This window comes from Amphiprion ocellaris, chromosome 20, assembly GCF_022539595.1.
Source record: "Amphiprion ocellaris isolate individual 3 ecotype Okinawa chromosome 20, ASM2253959v1, whole genome shotgun sequence".
In the NCBI taxonomy this organism is placed as follows: domain Eukaryota; kingdom Metazoa; phylum Chordata; class Actinopteri; family Pomacentridae; genus Amphiprion; species Amphiprion ocellaris.
The window spans coordinates 5,140,533-5,159,845 of NC_072785.1; the positions used below are offsets into that span (position 1 = coordinate 5,140,533).

The 19,313-nt window shown below is 39.6% G+C and overlaps 1 protein-coding gene across 1 annotated transcript; it reads right to left on the reverse strand.

The window, feature by feature from the left end:
* Window positions 1–275: 275 nt before the first annotated feature.
* Window positions 276–19,215, reverse strand: LOC118470649 (putative hydro-lyase OCAR_7359/OCA5_c07590). Its single transcript, XM_055005530.1, has 4 exons — window positions 18,839–19,215; window positions 16,637–16,790; window positions 4,009–4,095; window positions 276–362 (listed from the first exon to the last, which is right to left on the reverse strand). The coding sequence occupies exons 1-4, from the start codon at window positions 18,939–18,941 to the stop codon at window positions 332–334; spliced, it is 375 nt and encodes a 124-aa protein (XP_054861505.1). The 5' UTR covers window positions 18,942–19,215; the 3' UTR covers window positions 276–331.
* Window positions 19,216–19,313: the final 98 nt, after the last annotated feature.

Here is a 19,313-nt window from a genome sequence, read left to right on the forward strand (position 1 = left end):
TCAAGCTCATCATAAAGATTTACAGAGCCATCTGCTGGGTCAAACAGCAAACTACATCACATCATCTGTTGGGCTCATAAACAGTACATTTTGAATTCAAACCTGTCATTAGAGTTAGGATCTAACTAACTCTAATGACAGTTAGTTAGACTGAACATTTGATATAAAGTGAGAGCCCTAATCTCCAGTAAATCAGTTTTATAGATCTAAATTCAGTTAATAGCACAGTTAAAGCTCCTTGTGGAATACTCACATTCACAATATCAAACTCTTACCTGCATTCAAAAAGTCTGACAGATTTGGCTCCGTTATTCTAACAAATTTTTGGACATCACCAAGTTTCACTTTGAGTAGCGTGTTCCCTGCAGAAAGTACATAGCACATAAGCAGGATCAGCACAGCATAATAGAGGTAAAAACTTACATGCTCATTCTTACAATAAACAAAAACAACAAAATAAGTTTGACAGTCTCATGTAGCAAGAGACTCACCAGTTCTAACTAAATTAAAGAGAGTCTTTATGGAGATGAATGGTGTGCAACTTTTGATTAAAAAAAAAGGTTTCAAGCCACATGCAGTTGACAGTTGATAAGCTAACAACTTATGGAGTAAGATAGCTATCAAAAAGACGTGTGCATGATTTTAACCGTTCGTATTCATAATCTATAACACATATTCATAATCTTAAACATCATCTTGCCTTAGGTAAAAACATCTTTCCACCACAAAACAATTTTAAATAAATCACATTTCTCTATACAGCAATCACAAATGCCACCTATCTAGAATTAAAACATACTTCACTATGCTCAGCCCTGGCCACTTGTCTACATATTCTGACCTGAGGTTGTCAAATATCATAAACTCGAATGGTTTGTCAATAACAACCACTGTAGTTACATCAGTTTATTTTAAGGCTACAGAGACATTACTGTCAAGTAAAATTTACTGCCCAACACAAAGTAGACAGAACTACATGATTAGGACATCACCACTGTCCTAGTTTTAACGAGCTATCACAGTCTGCTTCACAGTCACTTTAATGGACAACAAACATACTGTTTGCAGTTGAAAGAGTAATTCAACATTAACACTAACACAACAGTGAAAACCGTTTTTTAGTCAACTAAACTAAAAACTGAGGAATGTTTCCAACACCTTGTTGAAAGTATGACACCAGGAATTAAAGCAGTTCTGAAGGCAAAAGGGTCCAACCTTTTACTAGTGAGGTGTACCTAATAAAGTGGCCGGTGAGTGTAAATTTAAAGTCCCAAAAAATTTACAACAAAATTTTAACGTGTTAATGTCGATTAATTAATTACAGCAAAAAAAACCAATGCGTTAAATAAATTAATGCATTTAATCACACTTTTCTTTTCTTTTTTTTTTTTTTTTAATTGTCTGCATTTGTTCTCATTGTTTAACTCCACAAGAAGGGAGTCAACATTGTATGAGATCGATGCATATTTTAGTCTTGCAGCCAAATATTTTTTTTTTAATCACACCTTTCTAACTTCCCTAATTTGTGGCACACCGGTAACACTGATGAACACTCCAGCCCAGTAGGTGGCGCTAATGAACCTAAAGTCTGTCTGCAGCATACGGTCTATGGTCTGCAGTGAAGAAGATACACAGGAGTGACATCAGCACACTGGAGGTTTGGTGAACAGTGAAGGAAGATGAGACTCATTGAGCTTGTTGGGAGGAAAGTTTTCTAGTAAAAATCTTCCTGATGGCAGCTTGGATAAAAGCCTGCTTGTGTACAAATTGTGCAACAAAGAGTTTTCTGATCACCTCAATGCAAAACATGCTGCTGTTAGCACCAGACCTAACATTAGCTACGACAGCACTGCTAACGGCTAACGGCGTAGCCATCCCATAACAGACACTGAAAGTGCTTTAGTTTACAAAAAGTCATTAAATGTTGAATATAATTGCTATAATTGCACTTAGAGTTTGCAGTACTCTGTGAATGTAGCAGACAGATGAAAAAATGCAGATAAATAGAAATGAAACAAACATTTTTATGGTTTAAGTTTTTACACTGCCAAAGAGGCGGCACCTCGGCAGAATAATAAGTTAAACCACAAAAATGTCTCTTTTAATAACTTAATTATAAACTTTCAGTTTATGAAAAAATATTTTTGTTGATAAATAAAAATTTATATTCCAAAAAAAAGAACCATCAAAATGACACCATTTATCAGACCCAGAAACTATGAAAACAGAATGAATCTGTGGATTTTCTACTTTCTGAAGGTCCTTGAACTACTTATGCTGGTGTTATGTGCCATACAGTGGAAAAACTGTACTAAATCCAGGCCTTAAATCATCAAAATCACTTTTTTCTATATGTCCTATTTTAAAATTGCATTAATTTTATACATTTTATTAACATGTATATGTCTATTCATTGTGTAACTGCCAGATTTTCATTTCCCTGTATTTTGTGTATTTTGATGTTATTATGGTTTAGCGCCACTAAAGGGCGCTATGGCGCTAGAGTAAGCCTTTGTATGCTGAGTAAGAGGTTAATTGCACCACAAGAAGCGATCTTTGAGAGAGAAAAAGAAGCATGAAAAAAGAAGAAAGAGGAAAACCCAGGATAATTCCTCTCTCGGTACTCAGCCAACGAGGTATTTTGTCTGTTTTATTTTGTAGTAGTTTTATTTTGCCAATTGTCTTTATTTTCTTTAAGCTAATTGTTGTCTCGTCTGTGTTTTTTAGTTTTCACGGTGTTATTTATGAACCTGTGGATTCAATGAATTCATCAGTTTGAGAAAGCCACTTGTGTCTGTCGGTACCTGGAGGAATTATACATTGATTTAACTGTCAACCAAAATGTACCTGAATTGAAAATAATTACTTATTGTGTCAAATATTGCTATTTGACAAAATACGATTACCTGCGATTAATTAATTACAAAGACTGTAATTAATTTGATTATTTTTTTTAATCGTGTCCCACCACTAGTTTTACAGCAAACTTCAGTTGAGCTTTCTGCTGCTTCTAGAGGAAAGACTTTGTTGTTGCATAGAAACCTCTCAGCCCATGAAGAAGGAAAACACACCTGACTGTGGACCTGCTTTTTGGAGATTGTTGGTTGACTCTTAACCAACATAACCAACTGTCTCTCAGGTGGCAGCTCGCATTTTTTTCCTCTGAACTCTACCATGCAATTAATACTGACAAACAATTCTTTGTACAGTTGACTTTAGCATCCGTAGCTGCTTTGAAATGGCTTCAAGTGACTTTCCTGACTTGTTCAAGACAATGATTTGTTTTTTCCGACCTGTACCGAGTCTAACGAATGGATCAAACGGGCCCTGATATAATTTGGCTGAAAGGAGTCAGCAGCTGTAGTCAATCCTGGTTGCTCCTGAGAAGGTAGAGGGCCATGCCACGAAGAAAATCTGATTAAAACAACTCATCATTTGGAGGCAAAACTTTCAGCTGGAGAACCAACAAATAAACTGTAAAACTCATTTCAAGTTCAAGTAAATTTGGTTAAAAAGGGCCCAAGTTCTCAAAAGTATCACATGATCAGAAATGTAATGCCAAGTTCCAGGACTTGACTATTTTCATCTGAGCTACAGAACACATTTTTACAAGACCTGCTTCCATACAGCCCAAACTGTATGTTCCAAGATAACTGGAAACTTCCGTTGCAGTCTTTGGTAGTTCTTTTAAGAATTCACTCAATAATAAATGCATTATTTCACTAAAATATTCAGACTTTTTATTCATTCCAGACTACTGAACAGAGTTTGCTGCATTTTATCATCTGTTTGGAGTTAATCCAGGAAAAGAATATAACTGTAGGCTATGAAGATACATCTATATCTATTGAGTTGTTGTGACTGATCTCCATACGAAGTTTCTCTGTAAGAACTGCATCAAGCTGCTTCTGTCTGTCTGTCTGTCTGTCTGTGTGTCTGTCTGTCTGTCTGTCTGTCTTTCTGTCTGTCTGTGTGTCTGTGTGTCTGTCTGTGTGTCTGTCTAAATACCTTGGTTGTCTTCCGTAATTCTGCAGACTGGACACAGTTTCCACCAAGCAACCCTCCTCATACACACAATACTGAGAGATATCCGTCCTACAGAGAAAACACAAACTCATCACATTACTGAGTTCTGCTGAGATTTGTTGAGAAATTAAGGTTCAATAGAGGCACAGGTAAGTTAGGTACAAAGAAAATATCAGTGACTTTGTACTACCAGAGTTAATATCATACATACAGAATGATTTTTACTAAATATAGTCACTCATCATATTCAGAGGTTTAACAGTCTCAGTACACAGCAAGCTAAGAGCACTGCTAGCCTAGAAGCTAAGCTAAGAGGTGACAAAATGGTGGACAGCTGGGGAGAAGACAAAACGGTGGACAAATAGTCCATGGGCCAGACCAGATATTGGTAACACCTCAGGTGACCAAACCAAAGTGGTACTAAAATTAGGGTGACCAGACGTCCCGATTTACCCGGGACCGTCCCGTTTTTGATCCCTGCGGCAGGGCTCAAAAACGGGACGGTCCCGGGTAAATCGGGACGTCTGGTCACCCTAACTAAAATGTACATTGGGTTAATATAAGTACATTAGGATGTGAGAGCCTTTCCACACTGGCAGCTTTATCACTTATTTGTGAAACTGTCACATTCACCATAACCATGGTATTGCAAATTCCATTTAACCCTATGAGGCCACAGTTGCAAAATTGCAACATTTTTTTAAGCCCATCTAGCTGTACCTATTTCTGACTGAATGTAGACAAACACTACATTTCCCAGCATCCGACACTCTGAACTGCAAAATTGCAACATTTTTGGCAGGAAAATATTAATACTATAAGACATACCTCATTCCAAGTTCAAACAACATGTCTTCCACTTACACCCCGAGCTCTCTCTTTAGGAACAATTTCAACAATTTTCCACCTAAGTATTTGACCTGTAGTATTTTTTTTCTTCATCCTTAAGATGTTTAGTGGTTAAATTAAATTATTTTTAAACTATAATTCAGTTGAAGACAAAATTATTAGCTCCCCTATGAAAATTTAGTTTTTTTTTCAAAAAAATTCTCAAATGCTCTTAAACGGATGAAGAAATTTTTAACACAGCTTTTCCCAACATCCTAGTTTTATTTTGGATGCTTTACATTATTTTACTTTGCTCAAAGAAACTAAATTATTAAACAAAAACCAAAAACTACCTGGGTGAAAATTATTAGCCCCCTTTAGAACTGGCCTTTTTATTGAGCCAAACCACAAACCACTGCTGTGCAATCATGTGCTTTAACTTTGTAATGCTCACAGCTTGTAATCAATCAGTCATTCAATCAAGTTAAAACTGGGGGTGTTCTTCACTTTACACACAGTACGAAAACTTCATGAAGGACTTGAGCTGTCACTGGAGAAAGCATCATGCCAAAATAAAAGAAATCAGTTAGACTTGAGGAAAAAGAATTGTTGATGCGTACAAAGCAGGAGAAGGGTCTACAAAGTTATGACAGCATTTCCAAGTGTCAAGAAGTGGAGTGAGAAATATCATCAAGCCCTTCAAAGAGAGCCACACGGTGCAGAACAAGTCTGGCAGAGGGAGGAAGCCAAATATTTCAAAGACTCTGGAAAGAAAACTTGTGAGAGATGTGTCTTGTCAAATCCTAGGGCCAGTAACCTCCTAAATTAATCAAGTTAATTAATCAACTATCAGAGAATCACTGGACCAGCTCTCCATCTAACGGGTCCGGTTCCTGCAGCCCAGAGGGTCTAACCCAGATGGGATCTGAGGAACGTTTAAGCTGGTTAACGAGAAAATTCACCTAGCTTCTAACTGCCTCCATCCAGACGCCTATCCTGCTTCCTCTGATAACTAACTCAACTGAGTAGCCACTTCCGAATGGTCAAATTAATTACCAGTCACGTCCGTTAACGGCAGCTTTTCTCTCATCGGATTCTGCACTTGGTAAGTTGCTAGGTTTAAATTTAGAGGTTAAGGAATGGAAAACCCCAAGGATAAGTTTAAAAAAGGCCACCCCCGGCCCCAACGACTAGGTAACCTGACAGAACCTGTTTAGATGTAATGCACACAATAAGCTGACTTTTTACAAACTGAGAAGATATATGTGATTAACTCATCATTGTGGTAGGAATAAATAGAATTTCCAATCTGTTAACTTTAATTGCAGGATGAATAATTTATTATAATATTTCAGCAGGGAAATAGCAATAGCCCATAAATCATCAGACAATCAATTACACATTAATTCTTATAACAATCCTCTAATATGACTCCTAACTGGAACTATGCTTTCATATAAGAGAAGTAATAATCACCCAGACTATGTAATTTGGAGTTGGAGAGCAGTCGGTGTGGCCACACCTGGCTGCTCACCTGAAGACCAACGAGCCACTGGGGCTCTGCTCCAGGGGGAAGTGGAGGGGGTTCGGTCCAGATTTTTTTTTTTTTCTTTTCCTTGCATTTGTCTGCATTTGTTCTCATTGTTTAACTCCACAAAAGAGGTTTCAACATTGTGTAATATATACAACAACTGAACCTTTTGCATATGCAATGACTGCAATGACAGCACACTTTATTAACATACGTGATGACAGCATCCATCCCCCTCCTTACTCGTGCACTGCTTCCATCCACCGACCTCATGGCCTCTGCATGCTCTGGAGGAAGTAAAACCACCTGTTTGGACTGTTCCACCAGCCCATCCCAACTCATCCTAAGACCCCTCCATGTTTGAGGAACGCAAACTATCTATTTTGGACTGTTTGGGTGCTTCCACTCAGTCTCACTTCTCTATTAATGTATTTGTTCCATCCACAGCTCAGAGCAGGCCTCCGGTCAGGAAACAGAGAAACAGATGTCAGACTCACAAAAATCCCTGATGTCTATTTCGAGCTTAATAACCTTTACCGTGAACACTTGACCCCAGTTCACCTTAGCGCTTGACTTCTCACCTTATTACCAGGTTAAAAACCTCTAGGTTATAGCATGAATCAATTATAAATCACAGGTTATAAGATCACAATGTTCCCTTATTTAGCTGTTATTCTGCCAGAGTCTCACCCATGTGGCTGATTCTGGGATCTCATACCTCCATGTTTCTCAACAGTCTAAAGATGCCAGAACAACCAAAACACTAGTTAATGACTGAGCCAAGTCAAGAGATGTAGCGCCATAGAAGACACAGAAATGGACTGAACCCAAACCCTCCACCTCTACAGATGAGACACCTTCAAGCCAGACTGAAGTCTGCTGAGGACAACCTTGAGTAACATTATGAAGACTGGAAACATGTCCTTTGGACAGATGAGACCAAACTACAGCTCTTTGGCCATAGAGATGTTGCTTATGTTTGGAGAAAGAAGGGAGAGGCGTAGAACCCAGCATGGTGGTGGCAGTATCATGCTGTGGGGATGCTTCAGTGTGTCTGGAACTGGGAATCTGGTCAAGGTTAAAGGAATCATGAAAAAAGAAGGATATATGAAGATTTTGAAAGAAAACCTCCAGCAGTCAGCTGCTAAACTGGGTCTGGGTCGTCGCTTTGTCTTCCAACATGACAACGACGTAAAACATGTCGCTCTTGGTGAAGATCTACCTCCAGAAGACCAAAGTGAACGTTACTGACTGGTCTGCACAAAGCCCTGACTGGAATTATATATATGCAGTGTCCATACTGTATATAAATAGGTTATGGGGTTTATGTTAAATGTTTACCTGATTAATTTACTATAGGATTAACAGTATATTAACAGGTACTGTACATCAACTGCATGCAACAAGTGTGATGTTCATTTGTGCTTCACAGATTAAAAAACTGCTGCCTTCAGTTTCACATATAAGGAGTCACTAAGGAGAATGACATCCACCAATTAAGAGTCCTCAGACACCAGAAATCATTATGATGTTCAAGCAAAGTCCAGAATGTAAATATGAACAAATTGTAGAGGACTGATGTAGTACAATCCCACTTTTGCAAGTTCAAAAGAAAGTTGTAATAACATCATTTTCTTATAGTTTTTTATTGTGTGGAAGTGCATTCTAGCATGGATGGCTATTACAGTTTTGACTTGTTAAATTAATTTGCATTTTATTGTGCCATATTCAACTATTTCATATCAATACAATTCATTTTAAGATATATATTTTGATAGTATTGATCATCAATGCCTAATCATCAGTGGACTTTGTTAAAAATAGTGCTAATATTTGCCTACACTAAGACTGTTGCAATTTTGCAATGTTTTCACAAAATCCTGAAAAATCCCAAAAATGAAAAAGTCTCATTGTTTTCTTGATTAGAGGCGTGCTAAAAATAATTTATAAAGGGAAAAAAAATATCTGGGTTTCAGAGGGTTAAATCTTGCAGTAAGCAAAGATCACATCTAATATAAGTCAACAATCAAAACTATGTGAGCAATATTTTTATTTATATATATAAATAAAAAAATCCATCAGATCCAAATGAATGCATCTTTTCATGCATATTTGATAATAATTGTGTCTTCACCTTCACTTGTTTTTTCCTACAGAAAGAGTTATTGGTGGGGAGGTGAAAGTTTATTTTCAGGTCCTTTGAAGAAACTGCTGAGATGTCTAGTTATGTTGTCTTTTATAGTTCTAATTAAGGTTAATTATCCTTTTCTAGGATTAACTTTGAATGAACTTGAATGATGCCTTTATTGTATATGATGCTGGTACATGGAAGAAATGACTCTTTCTTGTATTTTATGTTTTTGTCTCATTATGACCCTCTACCGTTCTCAGAAAATTACCTTTGAATTTGGAAAAAGCTCCTGCGCAGCGCAATGGGACAGAATTGATTAAAAATGTAATTAGAATTAAAACTGCAAAAGCATTTGAAAATTTAACTTAATAATAGAAATAGTCTTTGTAATAGTGTTTTTGGCATATGATCAGTTCTGGTAGCAGTCTGTTATAATTGGGTTACATTTTAAACTTTTCATCACAATTTTGACAGTTTTGACACCATTTAAATAGCTATTTTGTATGTTTAAGTGTAAATTATAGTCTGCTGTATCATACTGACCAAAAATCACAAGACATGGTTAGTGTTTGGTTTTTATCTTCAATAGAATTTTACTTTGAATACGTTTGTCAAACTTTCACTATTCTATTGTTCCGTCCCACTTATAGAATATCTTGTTACCATAGCAACGAAATCTCTTTTGGCTCAGGCCCCATGCATTTCATTGTGGATCATGTCCATTAAACCAGTGATAATATATATTAAGCTGTGAGTCTGCAAAGGCTATCATATCAAAATGCAAACTAGAGACATATAGCAAGTTAAAAATACCAAAAAGAATTGGTCACCTCATGAAATTTTGGGTCTTGCATGGCCCAAGGACTAAAAACCAACTGTTGTGACTTAAACTGACTCTGCAGCATTTACCAACTGGGCTTTAAAAAGACACAGATCAAAAACTACAAGTCTGTAACTACAAATTTGAGGACTTTTAAAACTCTAAATCTGAAGTCAAAGATTTTCCTCTGTAAGAAATATGTAAAATAATTAAATACAGCAAAACTGTGTAATTTTATGGACACAACTTAAAAAGAATGAAAGAATGGCAAAAATATACATTTTTTTGTATGAACAGGTACAGTTTTGACCTTTTTTTAAATTTTTGCACTGAACATGTAAATCAGTAAATCAAAACTCTTTCTGTGGTTTTACTAGATACTTCTGTAATTGAATAAGATAAGGTAAATTTGTAAGCTAACGCTGAAACTGAGAACTGAGACATTTTTAAAAATTGCAAATATCTGTAAAATAATGCTATTTTTGTTTATTTAAATATAATGAAAATAGCATAACTTTCCAGTCGAACATAAAATAAGTCTTTTTTAACAGTTAACATGATACACACACTTTGTAAACAGCACATGTGAAGTTTTTTTCATCTTTATTTGAATATTTATAAGTTTCTTGTAATATTATTTTTTGTTGAACAGATGTTCAATATGTATGTATAAAAATATGATTTTATCCTGTTTTGCTGTTAGAAGCATTATTATAATTATCTATTAAAAATAATACTTCTTATATAAAAATAACAATACTTATTATACAAAAATAATAATACTTATTATATAAAAATAATAATATGAATAATAATTCCCAGGATCCCCCTGCATGCAGCTTGCATGTTCTCCCTGTGCAGGAGTTATCTGAAGGTACCAGATAACATGGATATTTTGGTGGGCTCATCAGGGCCTCTTCGTCTTTTTTCATCCTTCAGAGTGTGGACTCAGGAAGTACCAGAGAATCTCTTGAAGATTCCAGTCATTCTGGATCTTATGGAAGACTTCTTTGGTGGGTTCATCAGGGCTTCCTTGATAATGGAGTCGACTGTGTCATCCGCGCAGTCCCACAACAAGAGGTTCACAAGAAGCTTTGGATCTTTGGTTTGCAACCTTTTGCAGATCTTCTTGTAAATGCCCTTGTTGAGTTTTTTAAAGTTGCGTTTGGACAGATCATAGTCTTCATCCTGGACTTCAGCCCAGACTCTCTTGAAGAGCCGCTCAGACACAGTGTCAAAGTGTTCTGATTCTCTGCCGTATCTAGCTTCTTTGAAGATGTAAAGAAGCAGCGAATCGACAACTACGTCGACACGAAGTTTAAACTTTTCTCTTGACTTCTGACTTTTTGGGGTTTTTTCATCCTTCTGGACGCTGTCGAGTGTCTCACTCATTATATATATGGGAGTGTAGATTCTTTCCACCTCCTGAAGATCCCCGTCTTCTTCTTCTTTTTCATCCTTCAGAGTGTGGACTGATTTCACCTCCTGAGGGTCCATGTCTTCGTCACTGTGGACTGATTCCACATCCAGAAGTTCTATGTCTCCTTCATTGTGGAATGATTCCACCTCCTGAAGGTCGACACTAAATTTGGACTTTTCTTCAGCTTTGAGTTCAACACTCAGAGAAATTCTGAGCGTGTCCTTCAAGCTGGAAGTCTGAGTTTGGACGTTCATCACGTCCTGAGGGTCTGTGGCTGAACAGTTTGGACGAACAGTGCCCTCGCTGATCGGTGCTTTCTGGAAGCATCTTCTGGTTTCCATAGCTGCTGTTTGTGCTTCTCTTGGAGACTTTTGTGAACTGGGTCGCTTTCCTCTCGCCGTCTGTCTGCAGATGAACTGTGGAAACTGGCTGCTGCAGCCCTATTTAAGAACTGGAATCCGTCGACAGTGACGTGAGCGTCACGTCACAATGATGAAGGCAAAGGTGCACGGCGTTCCATTGGCCCCGCCCACAAGCGGCGCGCGCATCCCAGGAGCCGTTGCTATGCGCCGGCGGCTCCGCTCTGCAGCTTTAATAGGAAGCTGGAAACAGAAGAACTCCTCTGATGGATCCAACGTGGTCCATCAGCTGCTGGTTCACTCCAACTAACGGAACTCTGAGATCCTCAAAGCTGAAGGTCCGGTCCAGATGAGTCTGATCCGCCTCAGACTCCCTGAATATCACCATAAGATGGACTCAACCAGTCTGCTCCATCAGCTGCAGATCAGCTCCAAACAAGAATCATTTCTGTGTCCAACATTTCTGTCAACCTGACGAGACGGAGGTCAAATAAAGCATCAGTGAGTGTGGATCAAAACAACATGTGAGCTGAGATTTGTGGGGGAAAAATGTCACTTTACACGATTTTATGTTTAGTTTTTTATAAGAACAAAGTTGTGTGTTCGGTTCAAAGTGACGATCTGGCTGGAAAACAAAACATTTAAAAACAGTCAGATACTACAAGAGTTGTTAGAAGGGGCAGATACGTGAACTAATTAAAATACAGTAAAAAAGAATGAATGAATAGTTCTAAAAATACTTTTAAAAATGTGAACATGTACCGTTTTGACCTGTTTGTTTGTTGAACATGTAAATCAATAAATCAATATATGTCAGTTAAATCGACCGTGTTTTTTGTGTTTGAATGCAAGGAAATTTTAAATATATTTAAATGTATATAAGTGCAAGTTTATAAATATATCATACTGTACACAGAACTTCAGGTGACACAAATATCTACAACTGTATTATATCTATCTATCGATCGATCAATCGATAGATAGATAGATAGATAGATGTAAGTACTAATAGGAAAGACTTAAGACTGGCTGAGAGGTAATAAAACAGCCCTTTAAGATTGAAATATTATTTTTCATGGATTGGTTTTCCTCACAAAAAAAAAAAATTACATGAATTTTAAAAGTGCAGAAACACATGTGGTCACAGGTACAAGTGCTTCAGCACATGTGAAATTTAATGGGTTAAAATATTCTCAAATTAAAAGTGAAATATGTGGAACATAACCGATACGTACGTTTTGGAGCATTTCATCACAATTACTTGTAGACGTTTGTCTTTAAAACATGTTCTAATTGTTAATTTTAAAACCATCAGTTTAAAGAGGTTTGAGGAATAATTATTTGATTAGAAATAGATCAATTGAAATACATAAATATGGTAAAAAAAAACATGGTGTAATGTTAAAAAACTGCAAATATCAGTCAAATATTTTACATTTTTTGTTTTGCTGATGTAAATATAGTAAAACTGTGTAAGTTATGGTCACGTGTTGTAAAAGAACAAATAACTTAAAAAACACAGATTTTGATGTAGACATTATGTACTAGTTAGTGTGAGATACAGAGAACTGCAAATATCTGTAAAATAATGATTATTTTTTCCTGATTTGAATATAGTCAGTCAATCATTCAACAAAAAAGTCCTTTGAAGCTTTCATATTTTACAGTGTATGTTTGGAATACAGTAAAGTTCAATATGTACAAAGAAAAGTGAAAGTAATACAACCTTGAAATTAAATGACTTTTTTCAGCTTATCCGGGGCTGGGGAAGCGGAAGAAGCGGAAGGAAATGAATGGATGGATTTCTTCAGCTGATTTACATCCAGACAGCACAGATCCTGGAGTGGAGTCCAGCAGAGGGCGCTCATGTTCTACACAGCAGCAGTCACAGCAGGACATTAAATGTAAAACATTAGACACAAGACAAATAAAGGCAGTGGGATCATTAGCTGAACCACACTGACTCCTAATATATGATATATAATATATGAGATGAGCATGAAGGTGTGCAGAGATGTTGCTGACTGAGGACTTGTTACATAAGACCAGTACAGACGTATTAATATGGAAACAGCCTCACACTCTGCTGAGCTCCTGTAACTGGAGGAGTAATCAGATTACTGTGGTGCTGCGCTGCCCACTGCTGTATACAGAATGTGTGTGGAGGATAATGGTTTCTGTTCTTGTTTTTCATTTGCAGGAATCAAACTGAGCTTTCATTCCATCTCTCATCATCCGCCGCCTTCAGCTAACCAGCAGAGAATTAGGAATAGAATTCAAATCAGTTGAGCTTTATTGTCTCCCACCCCCTCTCTACCTGCCCCCTCCACATCTCTCTGTCTCCACTTTCTAACTTTCTCCAACTCTTTCTTATTGATTATAGCCGTGACCTGACTCCCACACTGCTCAGCCTCCCATATATTAACCCCTTCCTCCCCTGCCGTCCTGTCTGTTGTACAGGGCCGTGCAGAGACCTTTGGAGGGGCAGGTGCTCAAAGTTAAAAGGGGGCACATGGAGCATGAATTTGAAACTCCATACAGAAACATACCTTACAATATGACTGGCTGAATTGTAGCAACCCATATTCATAAAGAATGTAACATGGAATCACTGCATACCAGATCATTGTTCACACCTCACATCTGTGTTAGGGGGCAGTCTATGTTTAAGACATAAGATAAGATAAGATAAGATAAGATAAGATAAGATAAGATAAGATAAGATAAGATAAGATAAGATAAGATAAGATAAGATCAGATCAGATCAGATCAGATCAGATCAGATCAGATCAGATCAGATCAGATAAGATGGTCCTTTATTACTCCCCAGGTCAGGGGAAATTTCTATTGTTACAGCAGCAAAAATCTTTCAGAGCAGCACTAACTATATGTACAGTAAAGATAATAATTATAATAACAATAATATATACAATATATACAAGAATGAAGGATGAGATATGAATAAATACAGTATTACTAACTATAAATAATGCAGCAGTGCAAGGAATTGTTGTGCAGATTTTACCATGATTTAAGATGATATGATGTAAGTCCAGTTTATGTTAACATCAGCCAGTGATGCTGATGTTGTTCAGTCTTACAACAGATGGAATGAAGGACCTGTGATAGCGTTCCTTCTTGCAGGGTGGATGTCTCAGTCTGCTGCTGAAGGAGCTGCTTAAAGACACCACAGTATCATGCAGTGGGTGAGAGGGATTGTCCATGATGGATGTGAGCTTTGCCAACATCCTCCTCTCACCCACCTCCTCTATGGAGTCCAGGGAACAGTCCAGGACAGAACCTCCTCCTGACCTTCTGTTTAGTCTCTTTCTGTCCCTTTCAGTGCTCCCTGCTCCCCAGCAGACCACTGCATAGAAGATAGCAGACGCTACCACAGAGTCATAGAATGTCTGGAGCAGAGTCCTGCACACTCCAAAGGACCTCAGTCTCCTCAGCAGGTGGAGACCACTTCTTGTACAGGACCTCTGTGTTATGTGTCCAGTCCAGTTTGTTGTTGAGGTGAACACCCAGGTATTTGTATGAGTTCACCATCTCAATGTCCAAACCCTGGATGTTCACCGGTGCAGTCTGGGGTGTCCTCCTCCTGCGGAAGTTGATGATCATCTCCTTCATCTTACTGGCGTTGAGCTGCAGATGGTTTCACTCACACAAGTCAACAAAGTCAGAGATGACCGTCCTGTACTTCCTCTCATCCCCCTCAGATACACACCTAACAATGGCTGTATCATCGGAGAACTTCTGGAGGTGACAGCTCCCAGAGGTATAATCGAAGTCTGATGTGTCCAGGGTGAAGAAAAAGGAGGAGAGGACTTTCCCCTGTGGACCTCCATGCTGCTGACTACCACATCAGACACACAGTCCTGAAGCCTCACGTACTGTGGTCTGTTGGTGAGGTAGTCGATGGTCCAAGCAGCCAGGTGACAGTCTACTCCTGCTCCTTCAAGCTTCACCCTGAGCAGAGAAGGCTGGATTGTGTTGAAAGCACTGGACAAGTCAAAGAACATGACCCTCACAATGCTGCTGGTGTTCTCTAGATGAGTCAGTGATCTGTGCAGCAGGTAGACCACTGCATCATCCACTCCAATGTTCGGTTGGTAGGCGAACTGCAGTGGATCCAGATGTGGGCTCACCTGGGGACGGAGGTTCCTGAGGACGATCCTCTCCATGGTCTTCATCAGGTGAGAAGTGAGGGCCACAGGTCTGAAGTGGTTAGGCTCCCTGGGGTTCCTGGTCTTAGAGACAGGAACCAGGCAGGAAGTCTTCCATAACACAGTGTGACGACCCTCCAGCTCGCCACCGGGTGCGCCTGATCAGGAGCTGAGTGTCGCCACCTGACCGAGCCACATTTGCAATCAGTGGCTCAGCAGTACTTAATCGCTCTCCTTTTCCAGTCGGGGCCTCTGGCTGACAGGAGCGTTGTGTCCGGGGAGCTCCAGTCCCTCATAGAGATCTGGCTGAGTTGGGCCTGGGCAGCCGTGGCACAGTATTTTGTTGGGCAATAAAAGCTTTGTTTTTGCATCATACAGTGGTGGTCTCAGCATCTTTGTTGCAACTGAAGAGCCGAGTTGTAACAACAGGAACCCTCTCCAGACTCAGGCTCAGGTTAAAGATGTGCAGCAGCACCTGACAGAGCTGGTCTACACAGTCTCTAAGGAGTCTGGAGCTGATTCCATCAGGACCTGCAGCTTTCCTGGTCTTCATCTTTTTAAGCTCACTTCTCACCTGATCAGCTGTTATGGAGAGGCTGGGGGTGGTGGAGGAGGGTGGCAGGGGGAGGGGTGATGGTGGTGGTGGGGAGTTAGAGGAGGAGGGGTGATGGTGGTGGTGGGGAGTTAGAGGAGGAGGGGTGATGGTGGTGGTAGAGAGCTGAGGTGTGAAGAAGGAGCTGGCTGGTTGGTGCTTTGATGAGAGGGGGGAGGAGTGGGAGCAGAGTCAAATCTGTTAATCTGACTGTACTTAAAAGTGAAGCAACTGTTCTCTATTCAGATATGATCCCAAAGTCACTAAAACACACAGTAATATTGGTAGAAGTATGGAACCTTCTGTGAGAGTAGCAGGGCTGTTAAAGTTAAATCTGTATTTTAATATTTTCATTTTCAAAGAACCACTGACAGTCAAATATTACAGATTAAGTTTAGCATCTCATTTGTGTGGTTCAGTTTCAGATGTTGAGTTCATTCTGAAAGCATGCAACATGTAATTAACTAAACGTAGTAAATAATTACACTCTGCTATCCTTTTCATTCCCCCTGAAGTTTATTTCATGACAGTAATTAAAGCAAACTGAACCTGAGTTAAGATGAAATCTCCTGAAATGTGTCAGTACAGAGGTGAATCATTCGAACTGCTACTGAGAATCATTTGAGGAATCACAAGAAGCAGAGGCTTTGACATTCTGGATTTTGGTCAGTTATATTTCTGTTGTGTCATATTGAGGGAAGAAAAAATAAAACAGCGAACTGAAATGTCTAACTGAGTGTGCGATGAATGTGTGTGTTACCTTATGTCAGCATGTTTAGCCAGAGGTGGACAGGAAGTCTCTCCTGATTGGCTGCGATAAAGGAGCGGCAAGGGGGCGGGATTACTGCGACAGAAGGCTTCAAAGTCATCTGCTAGATGATTGGGCAGGACGACCACACCGGCCTGCTGGTATCCTGACAGACACATTTAATGTGGTCAGAACAAAACTAAACATTAGTTTCAACATATGAGTTAGTTTCACGTTTTGTCCTAAAACTTCTGTTGTCCTCAAAGGAGAAGCATGTCTTTCTGTTTTTTCATTAGATATATATTAGGACATGGAGTGGCCAGTTCAGCTACTTACAGATTATATGTTTTTATCTTCCTACAAGAGATATTTTAAAAAATAAAAAGGGAGCTTCTCAGTTTCATCCATCCATCCACTCAGTTCCTTCTGCTTATCTAGCATCAGGTCAGTCAGAATCCAGAGTTCAATGGAACTTGAGTTGGAACGTAGATCAACTGGTCCACACCACAACAGTCTGGTACCTGCATTACTGCTGAAACTGAACCAAGCCGCCTATCCATCTCACACTCCATCTTCCTGTTACTCATGAACACCAGCCCAAGATACTTCATCGCCCTCACTAGACTGCAACTCCTCCCCAACCTGGAGGGAACAATCCATTGTTTTGTGTTGGAGGTGCAGATTCTCATCCAAGCCTCTTCACACTCGGCTAGTAGTTTGGAGCCTCCCTTCCAGCACCTTGAGGTAAACTTTCCTGTGGAGGCTGAGCAGCGTAACAACCCAGTAGTGGAGCACACCCTCTGGTACCCCTTTTTAAAGATGGAAATCACCACCCTGGTCTACCACTCCACAGGTACCGCCTTCCATGTCCATGCCACGGTGAAGAGACGTGTCAGCCAAGACAGCCAGACGGACGATGTCCAGAGCCTTCAGCATCTGGTGGAAAATCTCATCCACACGTCGCCTTGCCAACAAGGAGAGTCTTGACACACCAAACGACCTCTGTCATGGATAACGGCAAGGCTACCTCCAAGTCTTCAGCCTCTGCCTACTAAGCAGAGGATGTGGTAACCGGTTTAAGGAGTCCCACTAAGAGCTCCTTCCACAACCCAACAATATCTCCAGTCCGGGTCAGCAGCTCTCCACCCTGGCTGTACACAACCTTGGCCACGCCTTCCCTTCCCTTCTTGAAGCATCCAAGGTCTCATGGACAGGGGTCTTCACCAGACATTCTCAGTTCACACGTTTGGGTTTTCCAGATCTGTCGGCAGCTTTCCCTGCCATCTGATTCAGCTCACCTTTACATGGTAATTAGTTGAGAGCTGTGCTCCTCTCTTCACCAAAATGTTTGAGACACGAGCCACAGGTGAAATGAAACGACTACAAAGTCCATCATCAACCTTTCATGACGAGCAAAAAAGTTCAATAACAGAACACTAAAGTTCAGATCAGGCATGTTGTTCCTCCCAATCACCCCCTCCAGGTTTCCTCATCATTGCTCATGTGAGTGTTAAAGTTCCCTTGTAGAACCACAGAGTCCCTCAGCAGAACCTTCTCCAGGTAACCAGCCAGAGACTGAGAGGCCAAGTACTCAGCTTTTCCTCCGTCACACTCAGTCACAGAGAAATAACTTCTCATTCTCTGGTGAGAACTCCAACAGACACTTGGGACAGTGTCTTCACAAGCATTAGCTCAAGAAAATGTAAAACAGTGACTCTTGATTTTATGGGAACAACTGATTCTTTTTTTTTAAAGTTATTTTTTTGGCGTTATTTGACAGGTTAGGTTGAGGGGGATACAGGAATGTAGGGGAGAAGAATCAGGGGAGGGTTAAGAACAACTATTGCTGCTAATAAAAAGTTCATAAAAAGCCAAGTTAGGCCAAGGCTAAGCTTCAGAGACAACTAGCAGCTGCTGAGCATAGGTAACCTACAACAGGTGAATTCCAGTTTACTTTAAAGGTGACTTTCTTTGACCAGCTAAATAAAACCATTAAAGCTCCTCAATAACAAGCAGCTGAACTTTTTCAGTTTCTGATAAATGTCTGGTGCATAATTTCTACACTAATACAAACTTTTAAATTTGATAATTGAAATTTGAATAGAAATTGATCAACTTTTCAGCATGAAGTTTAGGGTTTTAAATGATCTCATATTGCAGGTGTGGAGTTCCAGTGTCACACTAAAGCACTGAAGGTGATAAACTGGTTCTTACCATCAGCTAATCCCGTCGTGGTTCTTATCCTGGAGTCCTTCTGCCTGATTAACAGCCTCAACTCAGCAGGACTCAGACAATCTAAACTACCTGAATGCTGCATCTCAGAACACACACTCCTACTTTAACTGGGATTACTGTCGTCTTGTCAGTGGACAAAGTGGTTTCTGTGGTTAATCTTCAGTTTTTAACTCATTCCTGAGGCAGCCCCAAATACAGAGGAGGTCCTGTCAGTGCAGTTTACAGCCAGGTGTGTTTTCAGTCCAGCTACAGTGAAAAGTGACTGCAGGGGTAGAGGAGGACATGATATAACTTGGTCAAAGTTTGCTCCATCAAACATTCTAGTCTTCTCTTATCTTTTTCATTCCAGTTAATGTTTGGTGGAGAGGAGTTAGATGTGGTTAATCTTTGAAAAGCTGGAACAGAAAAGAGAAAAGAATGGAGAACCCCTGACAGAGAGGAATATCTGTGGAGC

What these genes read in the sequence shown, in the direction of transcription:
- LOC118470649 (XM_055005530.1), bottom strand. Translation starts at nt 18,941, where the DNA reads ATGCAGCATTCAGGTAGTTTAGATTGTCTGAGTCCTGCTGAGTTGAGG. An exon ending in CACGACGGGATTAGCTGATG is followed by an intron (nt 16,791 to 18,838) that starts GTAAGAACCAGT and finishes TGTGTCTGTCAG; the next exon opens with GATACCAGCAGGCCGGTGTG. An exon ending in AATTACGGAAGACAACCAAG is followed by an intron (nt 363 to 4,008) that starts GTATTTAGACAG and finishes TACTTTCTGCAG; the next exon opens with GGAACACGCTACTCAAAGTG.